Source organism: Pongo pygmaeus, chromosome X (assembly GCF_028885625.2).
Source record: "Pongo pygmaeus isolate AG05252 chromosome X, NHGRI_mPonPyg2-v2.0_pri, whole genome shotgun sequence".
Taxonomy (NCBI): Eukaryota; Metazoa; Chordata; class Mammalia; order Primates; family Hominidae; genus Pongo; species Pongo pygmaeus.
The window spans coordinates 88,146,854-88,166,788 of record NC_072396.2 but is presented as its reverse complement, the minus strand read 5'-3'; the positions used below and the strand labels follow the sequence as shown (position 1 = coordinate 88,166,788).

At 34.7% G+C, this 19,935-nt stretch overlaps 1 protein-coding gene across 10 annotated transcripts in view; it reads left to right on the top strand.

The window, feature by feature from the left end:
* The window catches only part of HDX (highly divergent homeobox), a 188,340-nt gene that overhangs the window by 147,488 nt on the left and 20,917 nt on the right, over positions 1-19,935 (top strand). For all 10 annotated transcript variants that reach the window (XR_008497195.2, XR_010125555.1, XM_063660893.1 and 7 more), the window contains 2 exons: positions 8,996-9,203; positions 16,588-16,667. Coding sequence is in view for 8 of the 10 variants with exons in the window: in XM_063660893.1 (XP_063516963.1) it covers positions 8,996-9,203; positions 16,588-16,667 (288 nt within the window). In the remaining 2 variants the exon portion in view is untranslated. The remainder of the gene's footprint in view (positions 1-8,995; positions 9,204-16,587; positions 16,668-19,935) is intronic.

The following is a 19,935-nucleotide window of genomic DNA, read 5'->3' as shown; positions in this document are numbered from 1 at the left end:
CTATCTTTTTGCTGTAACCTCACGTGGCAGAAGGGGCAAGGAGTCTCCCTGGGGTCTCCTTTATAAAAGCACTAATTCCATTTATGAGAGACCTATTCTCATTACTTATTTACCTCCAAAAGGCCCCACCTCTTAACACTAGTACCTTGGTGGTTAGGATTTTAACACATTAATTTGGAGTAGGGGAGACAAATATTCAGACCGTAGCAGACTCCAGGATTAACTCTATTATCCATTATTCTGTAAAAATGTAATAAACCCATTAGCATTGTATTTACACATTGAATCATTTTTCCAGTGCCTTCTAGTTTTGAGGAATATCCAAAAAGGAAATATTTTAGCTTTAGGTTACAATAAAATGTCACATACTTCCAATATTCACATAACATATTGTTTTACCTTTATCATTGTACATTTTGTAATCACTCATTTCTCTCAAAAAGGGTGCAAAAGAAGTGGAAGATAAATAGAAACTTGGTTTCTGCCTTTTTTTTCTTCACTCTTCCGCAGCTTTTATGACCCAAATGCAGCAAAAATCATCCTAGGGAGACTGGTGTTTTCCTCCTTCTGCTCATACCATCATTTTCACAAATATTGGTGGCTAAGATTATTGTAAAAGAAAAGCTTCTGCATTTACAATTTGTTGTGTTCATGAGTAGAAAATAGAGAGATTACATGACAATTTTAAGAAGCTTTAGTAAGAAATTGCCATTCTTTATCATTTCTGAATTATAGCAACCCATTTTCAACTTTATGATGGACGTAATGAGAAATTGGGTGCTAGAGTCAATAATAATTTAATTGTACATTATAAAATCACTAAAAGTATAATTGGACTGTTTGTAACACAAAGGATAAATGCTTGAGGGGATGGATACCCAGTGTTCCATGATGTGATTATTATGCTTTGCATGCCTGTGCCAAAATGTCTCATGTACCTCGTAAATATATACACCTAATATATACCAACAAAAATTAAAAATAAAAAAGTGTTAAAAAGAAAAAATAAATGGAATTCTCCTTTTTAAACTAGTATTTCTCCTATGAAAGAAGTGATCAAAGCTAAGAAAATTAGTATCTGTACATATTTTTATTTCATACTAGGCAATTTTCTCTTTGGTGTATACAAAGTAATTCATGTGTTTCAAACTTCACATTTAGTGTCAATGCTAAACACATCCAAAGAACTACATTTTATAAACTTGAAGGGAAAATTCCCCCCATCAAACATAAAGAAGAATTCATCTTTTTGGACTAACTAAATAGTTCTTCTGTTTTGCCCTGCATATTTTTTGAAATCTTACGAAGTATAAAATTAACTTCATTCATGTTTATTATTTACACAAAGAGTATCTAAGGTGGCTTTGTATTTATGTAGCCCTATTGTATAGAAGAAATTCTAGTTGGTATAAAACGCATCATAATCAAATTTACAGCTGAAACTCTAAACTGTTATTTAGTGGTTTTCCACACTACTTTAGGTTTTAAGAATCCTTCTTGACATGGCAAAACTAGAAAGGTTACAAATTCTAGTCATATAAAATGGTCTTTCTGAAAATTGCGTAAGAAACGTGGGAATAAAACTGGTTTCAGACTGTTGCTTCTGAGAAAATGGAGTGGACATAATTTTCCCTATTCTTCTCATTAAGTAGAACTAAAATCCCTGGACATTATATAAATAGCAAACATAAGAAGACTCTGAAGGGTGGAAAGAAGTCACATCTGCTAGGGACCATGGGACCCCATGAATGACACTCACACAATGGTGAGTTTCCTGGGTTTTCTTTTGCTTCATATACCCCAGAATAGATACTGGAAAAGCCAACAATCAAGAAACACCAATAGGTGCAAACAAATGGAAAAAGGAAAGAAAAAGAAAAGCCTTGCCTCTCTCAGCCAAGAACCAGGAAAAGGGCAGTCTAACATGACAGAAAATGTTTAGATAATGACCTCTTTACTCCAGCCAAATACCACAGGGAAAAAACTGCAGCCACACCCACCCCTACAAGAAAAGGCCAAATGGAGGACCAAGACTTATGCCTCGCCAGGTTGTGGAACAGCTAGATGCCCCCACCCCCAGAAAACAAAACAAAACAAAACAAACAAACAAACAAAAAACACTCACTGATGGGATGGTGTCAGATAAGAAAGAGTGGAGAGCTGGATTAAAAATCCTTCCTCCACCATTCCCTTGCAACGTCACTAGAAGACTTTTATCCCCTCCTGCACTTAGAGGTGATGATGAGCCCTTCCTCCTCTTCATTGGGGTAGTGTCAGAAGATGCCTACTGGAGCTCCTGGGCTCCCAACTCTACCCAGGAGTAAAAGAAGTCTCTTTCCCCACTGGATGCCAATGGAAGTCCAGTGGACAACCTGGAATTTACCCTCTTGTGACTGTCATAAGATAGATAGATAGATAGATAGATAGATAGATAGATAGATAGCCTGGATCAATCACTAAAAAGTCATACAAAGGGATACAGAAAAGTTCTATACATAAATATAAATGGAATTCTAAATATTTAAAAATACTCCACAGGAATGCAGGGGAAAAATACAACAAAAGACACTAAAAGAAATGAAGGCAGAAAATGAAATGACATATTTAAGCTTTAACATAGAAATAATTGCATTAAATTTAAATGGTCTAAATTCACAAACTAAAATACAGAAATTTGCAAATTGGATTATTAAAAATGACCTAACTTGATGTTGTCTACAATAAATTAAAATATCATGATATGTGTAGTTTGAAAGTAAAAGGATAGAAAACATATAGAATGCAAACATGAATCAAAATAAAGCAGGAGTTGATATAATAATATCGGATAAAGTAAACTTCAGAGCAAAGAAAATTACAGGGGACAAAGTGGGACACTATATAATAATAACAGGGTAAATTATATCAAGGAGACATTGCAATTCTGAACGTGTATAGATCAGATATCACAGAACTACAAAATATGTGAAGCAACAACTAAAAATTCTCAAAAGAAGAATAAGCAAATCCAAAATTATATTTGGAGATTTCGTCACCCTTCTCTCAACAGCTGCTACAGTTATTACATAGAAGAATATTAGTAATATAGAAGAACCCCAAAACACCCTCAATCCATACGGTCTAATTGACTAATAGAATGCACAACTCAACAACAATAAAATACACACTTTTCAAGTGCTCATGGAACACACAAAAAGAGTAAATCCTGGACCATAAGACAAACCTCAAAAAATTTTAAAAATCTAAATCATACAGAATATGTTCCTGACCACTATTGCATCAAAGTAGAAATCAATAACAGAAAGATACCAGAAAAATTTCCACACACATAGAGGTTATGCAAGACACTTCTAAATAATCCATGGGCCAAAGAGGGAGTCTTTCTTCAGTTTTTATAGGTTTTGGGGTATAAGTGCAGTTTTGTTACACACACATATTGTGTGGTGGTGAAGTCTGGGCTTTGAGTGTACCTGTCACTCGAATAGTGAACATTGTACCCAACAGGTGATTTTTCAACCCTCACCCCTCTTCTACCCTCCCACCTTTTAGAGTTTTCATTGTCTATTATTCCACTGTCTATTGCCATGGATACCCACTGTTTAGCACCCACTTACAAGTGATATCATGTGATATTTGACTTTCTGTTTGAGTTATTTCACTTAGAATAATGGCCTGTAGTTCCATTTATGTTACTACAAAAGACATGATTTTATTCATTTTTTATGACTGAGTAGTATTCTATGGTGTGTGCGCGCACACACACACACACTGGGTTAGGGTTAGGGTTAGGGTAAAGGGTTAAGGGGGTTAGGGGTTAGGGTTGTTTATATATATATATATATATATACACACACACACACAAACATATAGATGTACATATATACACACATATATACATCTATATGTTTATGTATGTGTGTGTATATATATATACACATTTATACATATATGTGCCAACCCTAACCCTAGCTCCTAACCCCCTTAACCCCTAACCCTAACCATATATATATATGTACACACACACACACACACACATATATATATATATAATTTTTAAAGAAGTCATAAGGGAATACAATGAAATTGGACTTCTAGTTTCTGGTCTGGCATGTGAGGAGCCTAGAAGTTGTCAGTTCATCTTAACAAATAAAACGTTGAACAAACTGAAAATCGACAATTCTTCTTAGATATGACAGATAAGTGAAGTTACAGGGCAAACCACTGACCCCAAAATTGGTGAGACAAATAGGCAAATACAGAGAATTACAACTTACTGGAGCAGAATTCCATGAGCAGAAACCTCCATGGGAACCAGTACCAAGGCAGGAAAACCTAAATTGTAATTGATGAATTGCTGGAGGCTCAGTGTAGACAAGTCTGAAAGTTAGGAACTCCAGGGCGTACAGTCATGGAGAGGGTGACACTTTTGTGAGTTTTACTCCCAGAGGCTGTATCAGATTCTCACTGTGAATATTGGAGAAAAACTCCCTCATGCTCTTGACAGGAAGAGTGGAAAAGTAACAATTTTAAAGAAACATTAGAATGTTCTGTTAGGAAAGCCTGCTCTTAAGAACAAATATTTTACCAGAGCCTAACCTATTGGGATTTTATCATGACCTAACTATCCTAGGGCAAAAATAAACAACAATAATAACCAAATACAGCCTCATTTAGCCATCTTGTCCCACCTAAGGTAGAGGAAAAACTGATAAACACTTGAAAAGTTCACAGGCCACAGCAAAGTTTCACTAAAAGACTGAGATCTCATCATAGGACTATAGGATGCTTTTCCTTCCTCCTAACCTTAACACTACATCACCAAATGCCTAGTTCTTTTAGTTCTTTTAACCCAGTACATCATGTTCAACTTTTAATAAAAATGACAAGGCATACCAAAAGGCAAAAAACAAACAAACAAAAACAAAACAACAAAACAAAAAAAGAATTTGAAGAGACAGAGCAAGCATCAGAACTACATTCATACGTGACAGGGATGTTAGAACTGTCAGACCAGGAATTGGAAAGAACTATGATTAATATGCTAAGGGCACTAATGGAAAAAGTAGACAACATGCAAGAACAGAATGGTAATGTAAGCAGAGGCATGAACATTCTAAGAAAGGATCAAAAACAAATGCTAGAGACCAAAAACAGTAACTGAAATGAAGAATGCTTTTGATGGTCTCATTAGCAGACTGGACATGGCTGTGGAAAGAATTTCTGAACTTGATGATATATCAATAGAAACTTCCAAAACTGGAGAGGATAAAACAAAAATATTGACTAAAAATGGAACATAATATACAAAAGCTGTGGGATAAATATAACAGGTGTAACATATGTCTAATGGGAATACCACCAGAAAGAGAAAAAAAAAGGGAAAATAGAACAGAAGAAATATTCAAAACCAGAATAAGTGAGAATTTTCCCTAAATTAATGTAACATATCAAACCACAGATCCACAATGCTTGGCGTACACCAAGCAGGATAAATGCAAAACAAACAATAAAAAAAATACACCTAGGCATATCATACTCAAACTGCAAAAATCAATGATAAAGAAAAAGACTTGAAAGAAGCCAGAGGGGGAAAACAAATACCTTAATTACAGAGGAGCAACAATAAGAATTAAATCTGACTTTTCCTCAGAAACTATGCAAGCAAGAAGGCAGTAGAATGAAATATTTAAAGTGTTGAGAGGAAAAAACAAACAATACCAATCCAGAATTCTGTACTCAGTGAAATTATCCTTCAAATGTGAAGGAGAAATAGACTTTTTCAGACAAAAACTGAAGGAATTTGTTGCCAGTAGAACTGCCTTTCAAGAAATGTTGAAAAGTCCTTCAGATACAAGGGAAATCATGTAGGTCAGAAATGCAGAGCTACATAAAGGAAGAGCATTAGAGAAAAGAATATTGAAGGTAAAAGTACATTGAACAGTACAAAAGGAACAAAATACCAAATTTGTGGGATGCAGATAAGTAGTGCTGAGAGCAAAATTTATCCTAATGTATATATTAGAAAACAGGAAACTCTCAAATAAATAATCTAAACTCCCACCTTAAGAAAGTAGACAAAAGCTGGACATGGTGGCTGGTGAGCACTTTTAGTTCTAGCTACTCAGGAGGCTGAGGTGGGAGAATTGCTTGAGCCCAGGAGTTCAAGGCTACAGTGAACTATGATCACATTACTGTGACAGAGTGAGATCTTGTCTCTAAAAAAAGAAGATAGTGAAAAAAATAGAAACTAGAAAAAGATGACAAAATAAACACAAAGCAAATAGAAGGAAGGAAATAACTAAGGTCTGAGCAAAAATCAGTGAAACAGAAAAAAAAAAAAAACATTTACTTTAGCTTCCCCAAAACTAAACACTTAGGTATAAATTTAATGACATAGGCACAAGGTCTGCATGAAGAAAACTACAAAACTCTGATAAAAGAAATCAAAGATCTAAATAAATGGAGAGATAGTCCATGGAGGTGGATAGAACAACTCAATTACATCAAGATTTCAGTTCTTTCCAACTTGATCTATAGATTCAATGCAATTCCAATCAAAACCCAGAAGTTACTTTTCTTCTATGGATTGTGCTTTTTATTACCATTTCTAAGAATTCTTCACTAATCCTGAAGCCCCAAAGATTCTCCTCTATGCCTTCTTCTAAAAGTTTTAAAGTTTTATTTTTTATATTTAAATCTATGATGTATTTTGAGTTCGTTTTTGTATAAGGTGTGAGATTTAGGACAAGGTCCATTTTTGTTTTCCTATGAATATCCAACTGCTCCAGCATTGTTTCTTGAAAAAACTACCCTTCCCCTATTAAATTCTTTCTGCACCTTTGTCAAAAGTCAGCTAAGCTGGTCATACTTGTGTAAGACTATTTCTGGGTTCTCTATTCTGTTTCAGTGATCTGTGGCTAGCCCTCTGCCAATACCACACACTCTTGATTACAGTAAGTATATAATAAGTCTTGAAATTAGGTAGATACATTCTTTCCACCTTATTCTTTTTTATTTGATACTGTTTTAGCCATACGCACTCATTTTCTTTCCATGTGAATTTTAGAATTATCTCATATGTATCTACAAAAATCTTGCTGGAATTTGATAAAAATTATGTAAACTATGTTTAATGTAATGTGATCATAGCTCACTGCAGCCTTGAACTCCTGGGTTCAAGAAATCCTCCCACCTCAGCCTCCCGAATATATGCAACTACAGGTGCTCACTAGCCACCAGGCCCATGTTAAACTGTGTTTAACAATTAGATGTTTGTCAAGTTTACCAATCTTTTCAGTGAACCATTTTATTATTTTAAATTAATATCTTTTTTTTGAGCAGTGTTAAGTTTGTGCTGCAAAAGACTAACAGGATAGAAATTCAAGCTACAGACTGGGAGAAAATATTTGCAAACCACATATATTACAAAGAACTCATATTTAGAATATATAAAGAACTTCTGAAAACTCAACACGAAAATGAAACAAGAACTTCAATTAGAAAATGAAGAGACATTTCACTGAAAAGGATGGCAAATATAGGGATGATAAATAAGCACATGGAAAGATGGTCAACATTAAGAACTTGTTGAGCTGTTACTACACACACCTATGAGAACAGCTAAAAGTTTTTAGAAAATACTGACAATACTAAATGCTAGCAAGAATGCTAAGAAACTGGATCTCTCATGCATTGCTGATAAGAATGTAAAATGGCCCAGTTTCTCTGGAAAACAATTTGACAGTTTCTTATAAAACTTAACGTATAACAAGACGATCAATAATTTGCATCCTTGTGCATTTATCCTAGAAAAATAAAAACTATGTCTACACAAAACCTGTAAATTACTGTTCACAATGGCTTTATATGTAATACGCAAAACATCTGAAACAATGCAAGTGTCCTTCAACAGGTAAATGGTTAAACGAACATGAGTAAATATATATCATGGAATACTGCTTAGCAATAAAAACGAATGGGCTCGATACACACAACTTGAATGAATCTCCAGGGAATGATGCTGAATTGAAAAAGTTGATTTCAAAAGGTCACATGCTGCACGATTCCATTTATATAATATTCTTGAAAAAGCACAGTTATGGAGACAGAAAACAGATTAGGGATAGTGGGAAGGAGAGGAAGAGGAATGGTGTGATAAAGGCACATATTGTACAGTATCAATTTCAGTATACACACATATTGTACAGTATCAATTTCCTGTTCTTGATATTTTGCTATAATTATGTAAGATGGAAGTTGGAGAAGACGGAGTGAAGAATAAACAAGACTCATCTTTGAAACTTCCCATTACTCTAAAATTATTTCATTACAAAATGTCTTGAAAATTGGTTGTAAATTCAGTAAAATGAAATTTCAGAGTGCTTGAAATGCCAAGGTAATAATATGGAGCCAAACAAAATTAACAGAGGGCACATTTTTGCATAGGAAGAGCAAGATTGGAAATAGGATATGAATTAGAGTTATAGCTGTATGATGGTTCTGTTTGAAAAAGAACCAGTTTATTTTTCTTTTAAAAGACTTGGTGAATCGTTTTCTCGAGAAACAAAACAAAAACAGAAAAAAGTCATCCTCAATAGACTGCATGTTGCTAAAAAGTCTGAATATTTATATAGATACCTTCTTTCTGCTAATAAATATTTTAAGGTTAAAGCCATAACTATTAACATTTTGAGGTGATTGACATGCTAACCATCATGATTCGATCATTATAAAATCTGTACATGTATTGAAACCTCACACTGTCAAACTGTACCCCATAACCAGGTACAATTATTATTTGTCAGTTATAAATAAAATGTTATAAAAATATAAAACATATTTTTATTTTAGCGTATTGACATAAAATTTTTTATCTTTCTATGTACCCATTTATTCCTTTAAATCATATTTTATGCAGCATTCATTCATTATTTTACTGGCTAGAACTGCTAAGTTTTCTGTTTACAAAAATTCCTCCTGTATTTCTCTTATAAAGACTTGGATTGGGAATCGAAGAAGGAAATATCGTTTAATGGGGATTGAAGTTCCACCTCCAAGAGGAGGCCCTGCTGATTTCTCTGAGCAGCCTGAGTCTGGTTCTTTATCTGCACTCACACCAGGAGAGGAAGCTGGGCCTGAAATAGGAGAGGATAATGACAGAAATGATGAAGTATCCATCTGTTTGTCTGAAGGAAGCTCTCAAGGTACTTTATATGCTGAATCTTCTAATAATAGCCTTTGTAAATTTGATGCATTTTGTACTTGATTTTCAGCTTACTGCACTTCAAGTCCAGAGTCTTCAAAACATTTGGCCAAGTATTAGAGACAATAGATTTATTTTTAATGCCTCCACCGAAACAGTCTCCCGCATCATCATCACAAGGAAAATTCATCCACAACAATAATAATCTCCTACATTTATAAATGTTGATTATTACAATTCATGCATTATAATTAAGTAAATGATTTTTATTTTATTGGAATTCTAGTCGATTTAGGTCAGAGCATTATAAACACACTATAATGAAAGAGTATGGCAGAATGTGACAAATACCAGGCTAGTACTCAGGAAATCTGGATGCAACTCCTAGCTTTTCATGCAACTTTTCATGAGACTTTCACGCAAAGTATTTAATTGGGCTTTAGTTTCCTCATCTGCTAAAGAGAATTAGTCTGGATTATCTTTATGATACCTCTTAATGTTTCTCTGAAAAAGAATTAAAATAATATTATGTAATGATACTATCTGTCCGTGAGAAGTATGTTTCATTTGTCCTCAAGCATAGATATGATTCTCTTCTGACATATTTTTATTAACACTTTTATTGAGATTTAATTTACACATCATATAATTCATCCATTGTAAGGCCAGGTGAGGTGACTAACGCCTCTAATCCCAGCACTTTGGGAGACTGTTGTGGAATGATTGCTTGAACTCAGGAGTTCGAAATCAGCCAGGGCAACATAATGAGACCTCATCTCTACAAAAAGTGGGTTTTTTTGTTTGTTTGTTTTGTTGTTGTTGTTGTTTTTGTTGCTGTTGTTGTTGTTGTTTTAGTTAGCTACAGTCCCAGCTACTCAGGAGTCTAAGGTGAGAGGATCACTTGAGCCCTGGAGTTTGAGGCTGCAGTGAGCTCAAGTAATTGTGCCACTGTACTCCAACCTGGGTGACAGAGTGACACCCTGTCTCAAAATAAAATCATTCATTTTAAATATATAATTCAATGATTTTTAGTAAATTTTATGCAGTTGTACAACCATCACCATCACTGAAATCTGAATTTATATCAGTTTCATCACTCCAATAATTCCCTTGAGCCCATTTGCAGTCACTCCCTCTCCCCACTCTCAACTTCAGGAAGCCATTGATCTGCTTTATGATGATATAAATTTGTCTTTTCAGGGCATTTTCTATAAATTGAATCATACAATATATAGGCTTTTTGTACCTGTGATTGAGAAACAAAGAGGGTCATGCCTTTTCTCATTTTGCTTTTGTTTTCATTGAACTCTGTTTAGAATACTTACAATATATTTTCCAGTTTATGGTTTGCCTTTTAATTTTGCTTATGATGTTTTCTGATGTCAGATTTTCTTTTGTAATTTTTAAGTTTTCAAATCTACCAATACTTTCCTTTATGGTTTCTGACCTTGGGTCATGATTACAGTCTTTCCTTATACTACAATTATGTAAATATACCCCCACATTTGCCTCTAGTATCCTTATAGTTTAATTTGTACAACTTGATATTTATTTCACCTAGAATTAATTTTGCTTTAAGATGTGTGAATACATCCAATTTTATATTTCCAAATGGTTAACTAATTATCCCTACACCATTTGTTGAATAACTCTTTTACCAGTGAGTTGGAATGTAGCTTTTTATTAAATACACACACACTCTCTCTCTCTCACACACACACATGCACACACATATACACACATGCAGACGTACACATATACACATGTGGGTCAAATCTGAGACTTCTTGTTGTTACACTGATTTGACGGTTTACAACTTTCACTTTATAAAATGTCTTAATATCTGGTAGGGCCCTCATTCTTCTTTACTTTGTAGTATATTGATTCTTGAATTGTTTAGTCATACAATTTGAACTGTTTAAGCATACCTTTTCCAAGTCTCCTTCCCCAAAATCCATTCAAGATTTTTCTTGGCATTGTATTAAATTTATAGAATACTGTAGGAAGATGAATTCAGCTTTGCACGTATTGAATTTTAGATAGTGGTTGGACATCCATGTAGAGCTGTCCAAGCAGGCCTTTGGATAATATGAGTCTGAAACTCAGATGAGTGCTTAAGACATAAAAAGAAATATGGAAGTCACCCACATTGAGGCAAAAAATATCTAGCCATGAAAATTGAAGATTTAGTTAAGTGAGAAAATGAAAAACAAGAAAGGACAATGGACAAAGACTGTGAATTGATAAATATCCAGATTTGGGCATTGGAGGAGAAAAGGGAGCCCTTGAAAGAACATTCAGAAACAGAAGAAGCAGGACAGTATGCTTTTCCTAAAACCAAGGAAAGAGTCGGGTGCAGTGGCATGCCTGTAGTCTCAGCTACTTGGAAAGCTGAGGCGAAAAGGATCCCTTGAAGTTGGGAGTTTGAAGTTTCAGTGTGTTCTGATTGCACCTGTGAATAGCCACTGTACTCCAGCCTGGGCAACATAGTGACTTCTGTCTCTAAAATTAAGAAAAAAAAAAACAAAAACAAATAAAGAGATTTCAGAAGGAAGAGGTGTCATTATTTCAGTAGTCTCGTGGTCTCATAGAAGTTAAGTAGAAAAAGGGATGAGAAAGCCATTGAATTTGGTGGTGTTTTAGAAATTCTTTAAAAAAGCAATTAACTGCATGGGGAGAGGAGAGGCAAGCAGATTTCAGTAGGTTGAGTAATGAAAGGGAAAGCAAAGCTACTAGTATTAAGAGGGCCATGTATGTTAAGATCAGGTATTTGAAATGTTATCTATGTGAATATTCAAGTTTCTCTCTCTCTCTCTTTCCTAACATTTGTTATTCATATTGCAGATGATAACAGAATTAAGTGTACAGGGAAATAGTGAGGCAGATTTTAAAATTATCAAGAAAAAAAGAAATATTGCACCATTTCCAAGCCCTTTATTTCTAATATGGTTGGTCCTTTAAACCATTTCTGTCATTGGTTAGTGTTTACTAAATTGCATGTGCCTGGAGATACTTGGATATTCCCAGTGACTCATGACTGGTGTTTTAGAGCCTGCTGAGTGGTCACTAGCTGAAGGAGAGTGGAGAAGTAGGGATTTGTGTCTTTCTGTGGTTGAGTGGGTGAGCTGAGAGAAAATATTCAGAGAAAGTACAGAAGACCCTAAGTGAAGTTTCGTTTCCCAACTCCCACTTCTCCACCTAAAAAATAATTTTAGAAAATAAGTAGTTGAAAGGAAAAAAGTGAAAGTTAATTTTAAAGACCACTTAATGGTCCACTCTTAATGGACCACTGCTCCTACACTGATATTCTTTGTCATGGTGTGTTCTTTAAATAGCTGGCATAGTAATCAAGACACAATGAGAAAAAGAAGAAAGAGAATTTAATGCATGAATCAAAAAACACTTGATCAGAGTGTGATTACCTAGAATTTTTTATCGGTGGCTTATCTTTCCACAGCTGCATGGTAACCTTTTCATTCTCACAGAAATTGCAACAGAAAAGCATAAAATCATTTTCAAATACTGAAAAGAGCCCTTTTTGGTACAGTTTCCTACTAGTTATGTCCTATTCTCTTCCTCATTTTGCTAGTGGAGAATACTAATACGATTCGTTTGATCAAGTGAATCATATCATCTGGCCTAAATTAATATCATGCCTTTAAAATATGCTAACCATTTTCCTTCCAGTTTATGAAAATGTATTTAAATATATTTTTACTTTGAAATTTCCATTAATTACATCTAAGAAATATAAAGAAAAAATAATCTTTAGATTATTCTAAAATTAGCTGCCCATAGTATTTCAAAAACCTAACAACTTAAATTCAGACCTTATAATAGGGCTATTGATTCAGTAGCATTAGAGTCTTCTGCATATCTAAGAAGGGAAAGATATCTTTAAGTTAGGGTTACATATTACATATTAAAAATCAATTGAAAATCACATTAAAATATTCTAGAAAAATCTGTATAAGCAAAAATTAAGATTTTTTTTAAATTCAGTAAAAGGCAGCTTTAGTAAGAGTCAAAAAAAGTGCTGCTGGTCTTTTAGCAGTTTCAGTTCCACTCATTTGTTTCTGAGAGGGTAGATACTTCCCTAATACAGAGCTTCTGACTTACCTCTAACTTCCACCTTCCACCTCCCACCTTCCATTTCCCATTTGCTTTCCCTTTCCCTGTGTGTTGGTGAAGAGAAAAGAAGTGTGGTTAGGAAAGACAAAAAACAAAAACAAAAGCAAATAAACCTACCTGAGCCCACCCCTCCCACAACTGCAAACTCTAGCAAAAGTAACAGCCAGATGGCTGAGCTCCTTAATTTCTGTATCTACAATTAATACACTGTGAAAAATAAATTTGTTTGAACAACTTTAAAGATTTTTACTATCCTGAGAACCAAAATTTTTAAAGATGAGAACAATTAACATCTATGTCATTAAATTTTACATCAAAGCCTCTTTTTTCGGCTGTATCTATTATATGGGTATGCACGTGAAAGATAATTATAGTTACTTAGTGTGAGTACATACAGCCACCACATAGAGCGCCCTCTAGAGTTTGTACTGGGTAATTATTCCACTTTATTATCCAATTAGCAGAGCTGCTTCTCTTGGGGAATTACCAGGCACATAGATAGTGCTTAGATTTCAAACATTCACAAATATTGAAGCTTCTGTAAGCGAAAGAAAACATTCCTTATTCAACTGTATCACTTCACATCCTTTTATTTTAGAAATCCCAATATAGTTTTAATTTAAATCTTTCAAAATAATCAAACCATGTACAAAATATGTTGCCAGTAAAGGAGAACTGGGTACAAAGTTATGAGAAAAGGAGAATAGGAATATAAGGCAAACCTTTAAAGAATGTTACCTTGTTGATGAGCAATATAAACTCTCTTCTGAGGCCACTAGTGCTAATACTGGCTGATGACACTTTTTCCCTTCCTTCATTACATTTTGTTGCTGATTACATAGGAATTGAAATGTCTGTGATTTGAAATATCTAAGTAATGAGTAGGTAAAGGCTCCTCTGTCTATGAACGGTTCTTTAAAAAAAATTAAATTGACCTGTTTTTAAGATTCCACATATAAGTGAGATCATGCAATATTTTCCTTTCTGTGTTCAGTTATTTCACTTAGCATAATGTCCTGCAGGTCTGCTTCAGTTTGTTCTAGCACTGCTATAGGGAAATACCTGAGACTGGGTAATTTATAAAGAAAAGAGATTTAATTGGCTCACAGTTCTGCAGGCTGTAAAGGAAGCATGTTGCTGGCTTCTTCTCAGGGAGGCCTCAGGAATTTACAATCATGGCAGAAGGTGAAAGGGAAGCAGGCAGGTCTTACATGCCTGGAACAGGAGGAAGAGGGGTGCGGTGCTACACACTTTCAACACCAGATCTCTTGAGAACTCACTCACTCTTACAAGAACAGCATCAAAGGGGAAATCTACCCCCATGATCCAATCACCTCCCACCAGGCTCCAACTGCAACATTGGGGATTGCAATTTGATGTAAGTTTTGGGAGGGGACACAGACCTAAACCATATCAGGGTCTATCCATGTTGTGGCAAATGGCAGGGGAGAAAAACAGACAAATATAAACAGATAGAGAAAAAAAAAAGAGATTACCAGGATCAGAGTAGGAGGGAGAGGAAATAGGGAAATGCAGGTCAAATGATAAAAAGTAGCAAATATGTAGTATGAACAAGTCAAAAGATCTAATATGCAACATGAGGATGACTATTAATAAGTGTACTGTATTCAGGATTTTTGCTAAAGGAGTATATTATAGCTGCTCATGGGTGGGGATGAATAACTATGTGAGATAGTGGATATGTTAACTTGTTTCATTATAGAAACAATTTATATATGTGTGTGTGTATCTTATAACATTATGTTGTATATCTCAAATATACCCAATAAAATTTAATTTTAAAAAAATATAGCAGAGGAGACAAAAACATTTAAATTGTGTTTATAGTGGACTTTGCATCAAAATTCTGGTAAGATTTTCCTGGATATCTTAAACTTGAATTCTCTATATGGTCATATGTGAGTTCCTGGATCAACCACATTTTCCTCTTAATAATTCCCCCATGCTCATACAAGGCACCCCTATATTTCTTTCCATGAAAAGGAATAAACTTAGAAAAATTCGTGAGGGCTGATAAATATCTTTGTTCTACTTCGTAAGGTGAAGTAAAATGTCAGTTATCATGAGATCGCGAAATTCTACTAGTATTTATTCAAATAATCTCCATAATATGGCTGTGCCAAAAGAAGAGATAGAGAGAGAGAGAGAGGAACATTGCTACCTTGTTTTTTTAAGGGGCTGGTGGAGGGTAATCTAAAACAGAAGGGATTATAAATGCAGACACCCTGTGCCTTGAACCAACCAGTTCCCCTAGGTCAGCCTGGAGAGTATTTTAGTAGTCTGGTTTCTCTGAATTAATTTATTTCTTTGACTTATTTTCTCGTTTTTAGAATATTGAATTTTGATCAGAAAAGGGATACATGTTCATTTTAGAAAGCACTGGGAAATACAATAAAAAACAGAAACAATCCTATTCCTCAATGATAACCCTTCTGAAAATAAGGATAAGAGGATATTTTTGCCACCATTTTCTCTTAGCATACATACAGGAGTGTGTGTGTGTCTTTGTACGCACATACATTCACAAAACTGGAAATACTCTGGACTTATGGTTTTATATCATAGATTTGAAAATTATTTTACGACTTTTTTCTTATTTGAATGAGAAACAAATGTTCATTGCAGAAAAATATTTAAATACAAATAAGCAAAAAGAAAACAGAAAAATTAAAAATCATTCATAATTCCATCTAGAAATACTAATGACAGTGTCTTGGTGGAAACAGTCCTAGTGTTTCTCCACGAAAATTTACATATTTGCATAATAAATTTATTTAAATTTTATAGTGAAGTTTATGTATTTTAAAATAAAATTAATATTATATGTATCCACACAATAGATTTTGTTACCTTCATTTTTTCACTTGCCAGTAAACCATGAATATTTTCCTTATTACTACTGTTCTTCTACTTCAATTTTAGTGGCTTCATAATATTTATTATAGAGATAGATTCTAAATTTCTCTATTCCTCCATTGTTAAGGATACAGTTTTCGTCCATTTTTTCAATTACAAATAGGACAATGGTGACCATCCTTGTATTTGCCCCCATCCCTACTTATTTCCTTTGAATGTATTGTTTGAAGTAGAATTGCTCATCAAACATGTGTGAAATGAATTTGCCTTTTGTGTCTTTTTATAATACAGAAATTATTTAAATGACCTTGAAAATAGTATTCTCAAGAAAGTTTTGTGAAATGAAAAATGAAATTATGGCATTTTTTTTTCTATAGAAGAGCCCAATGAAGTTGTTCCGAATGATGCAAGGGCTCATAAGGAAGAGGACCACCATGCAGTAACCACAGATAATGTGGTATGTACAGTTTGAAATTCTTTTCTCATTACATGGTTGACGTCAAGCCCAAGTATCCAGTTGGTGAAAATATTCTCATTTTCAGAATAAAGTCTTGCTCCACTTCACAAACCAAAACACAACTCTTTCCAATGAAATTACATATCTTTGATGGCTTAGTAAATAAAATTTAAAATGTTGTCATTTGTATCACTAATTTTTTGATTGAGGAGATTTGCAAATATAAAAACCCAATACTTGGTATGTATATGATATTTTACATATAACAAGCTATTTTTCTTCAACACAGTTAGCAAAGAGCAGATTTCTACCTATTTGACGGATGGCAGAATGAAAACAGAGTTTAGCATGAGATCGTGAAGGAAACCTTTGTTAGTTGTGGCACGTGTATGCAAGAATTTCTGACTCTGAGTTCTCTATTCAGAACATACCCATCAGTGGTGTGTTTGGAACTTTTTTCCTCCTGTTACTAGTTAAATTGTACTCTGGTTACTCATCTTAAAAATCACAATATATGAGGAAAGACAGTATTAAATGTTTGAATAGCAAATAGAAGCAGGTTGTGTGTGGAGTAAACTGGGTTTTGTGAAAATGTAAACATATAGTGATGCTCCCTATGCAGCTGTTTTAGCAACATCTGTTTATATTCTGCCCTATCAAGTAATCCTATAATCAAGATGGTATTAAGAGTCAGATATAAAGGGGAATGTCATTGTCCTTTTGTTTTTGCTTTTGAATCAGCGTTCTCTGTTTGATTGCAGCCACTAAAAAAATAGCCTCTTAATTGATTTTTTTTGTTATAAAACAGCTGTGACTTTAGGGTTTACTTTGACTTTCATTACAAGCATTACTTATTTCACACTGTAGTCCTGCCATGTGTCTTTAATAAAAGTTGAGCGCATAGAATAGTTCTGCTATTTTTTTGTTAAATAACAATAACATATAAGTGTTTTCTACAAGTAGAATATAGTTTAGGATTGTATTTTACTGATTTGAGTCCTGGTTGAAGTCAATGTTTGACCCTTCTAACACTAAGTTCAACAAGCATACAGGAAAACAGCTTTGATTGTGAGGCAAAGTAGTGTTTTTATTAGATAGCTATTAGTAATTGTTTTCCACCGTTATGAATTGTGCTCATCTTAAATTCCACCAACTAATAATCTTCTGCTACAGATTTGAGTTTTAGTGTGCAAGTTATATACAATTTACAAATTGAAACATCTTTCCCTTTAAAGACATGCTCATTTTTAGCCTGAATTTCTCTGCGTTGAATCTCCTTTGCAGCAGATATTTGAGATAATGAATGAAGCCATGGCATGGGATGACTCACAGTCATTTAGGCACCTAATTTTTCTTTTTTTTTCTTTTATTTATTTATTTATTATTATTATACTTTAGGTATATCTCCCAATGCTATCCCTCCCTCCTCTACCCACCCCACAACAGTCCCCAGAGTGTGATGTTCCCCTTCCTGTGTCCATGTGTTCTCATTGTTCAATTCCCACCTATGAGTGAGAATATGCGGTGTTTGGTTTTTTGTTCTTGCGATAGTTTACTGCGAATGATGATTTCCATTTTCATCCATGTCCCTACAAAGGACATGAACTCATCATTTTTTATGGCTGCATAGCATTCCATGGTGTATATGTGCCACGTTTTCTTAATCCAGTCTATCATTGTTGGACATTTGGGTTGGTTCCAAGTCTTTGATACTGTGAATAATGCCGCAATAAACATAACGTGTGCATGTGTCTTTATAGCAGCATGATTTATAGTCCTTTGGGTATATACCCAGTAATGGGATGGCTGGGTCAAATGGCATTTCTAGTTCTAGATCCCTGAGGAATCACCACACTGACTTCCACAATGGTTGAACTAGTTTACAGTCCCACCAACAGTGTAAAAGTGCTCCTATTTCTCCACATCCTCTCCAGCACCTGTTGTTTCCTGATTTTTTAATGATTGCCATTCTAACTGGTGTGAGATGGTATCTCATTGTGGTTTTGATTTGCATTTCTCTGATGGCCAGTGATGGTGAGCATTTTTTCATGTGTTTTTTGGCTGCATAAATGTCTTCTTTTGAGAAGTGTCTGTTCATGTCCTTCGCCCACTTTTTCATGGGGTTGTTTGTTTTTTTCTTGTAAATTTGTTGGAGTTCATTGTAGATTCTGGATATTAGCCCCTTGTCAGATGAGTAGGTTGCGAAAATTTTCTCCCATTTTGTAGGTTGCCTGTTCACTCCGATGGTAGTTTCTTTTGCTGTGCAGAAGCTCTTGAGTTTAATTAGACCCCATTTGTCAATTTTGGCTTTTGTTGCCATTGCTTTTGGTGTTTTAGACATGAAGTCCTTTCCCATGCCTATGTCCTGAATGGTAATGCCTAGGTTTTCTTCTAGGGTTTTTATGGTTTTAGGTCTAACATTTAAGTCTTTAATCCATCTTGAATTGATTTTTGTATAAGGTGTAAGGAAGGGATCCAGTTTCAGCTTTCTACATATGGCTAGCCAGTTTTCCCAGCACCATTTATTAAATAGGGAATCCTTTCCCCATTTCTTGTTTTTGTCAGGTTTTTCAAAGATCAGATAGTTGTAGATATGCGGCATTATTTCTGAGGGCTCTGTTCTGTTCCATTGATCTATATCTCTGTTTTGGTACCAGTACCATGCTGTTTTGGTTACTGTAGCCTTGGAGTATAGTTTGAAGTCAGGTAGTGTGATGCCTCCAGCTTTGTTCTTTTGGCTTAGGATTGACTTGGCGATGCGGGCTCTTTTTTGGTTCCATATGAACTTTAAAGTAGTTTTTTCCAATTCTGTGAAGAAAGTCATTGGTAGCTTGATGGGGATGGCATTGAATCTGTAAATTACCTTGGGAAGGATGGCCATTTTCACGATATTGATTCTTCCTACCCATGAGCATGGAATGTTCTTCCATTTGTTTGTATCCTCTTTGATTTCATTGAGCAGTGGTTTGTAGTTCTCCTTGAAGAGGTCCTTCACGTCCCTTGTAAGTTGGATTCCTAGGTATTTTATTCTCTTTGAAGCAATTGTGAATGGGAGTTCACTCATGATCTGGCTCTCTGTTTGTCTGTTATTGGTGTATAAGAATGCTTGTGATTTTTGTACATTGATTTTGCATCCAGAGACTTTGCTGAAGTTGCTTATCAGCTGAAGGAGATTTTGGGCTGAGACAATGGGGTTTTCTAGATATACCATCATGTCGTCTGCAAACAGGGACAATTTGACTTCCTCTTTTCCTAATCGAATACCCAT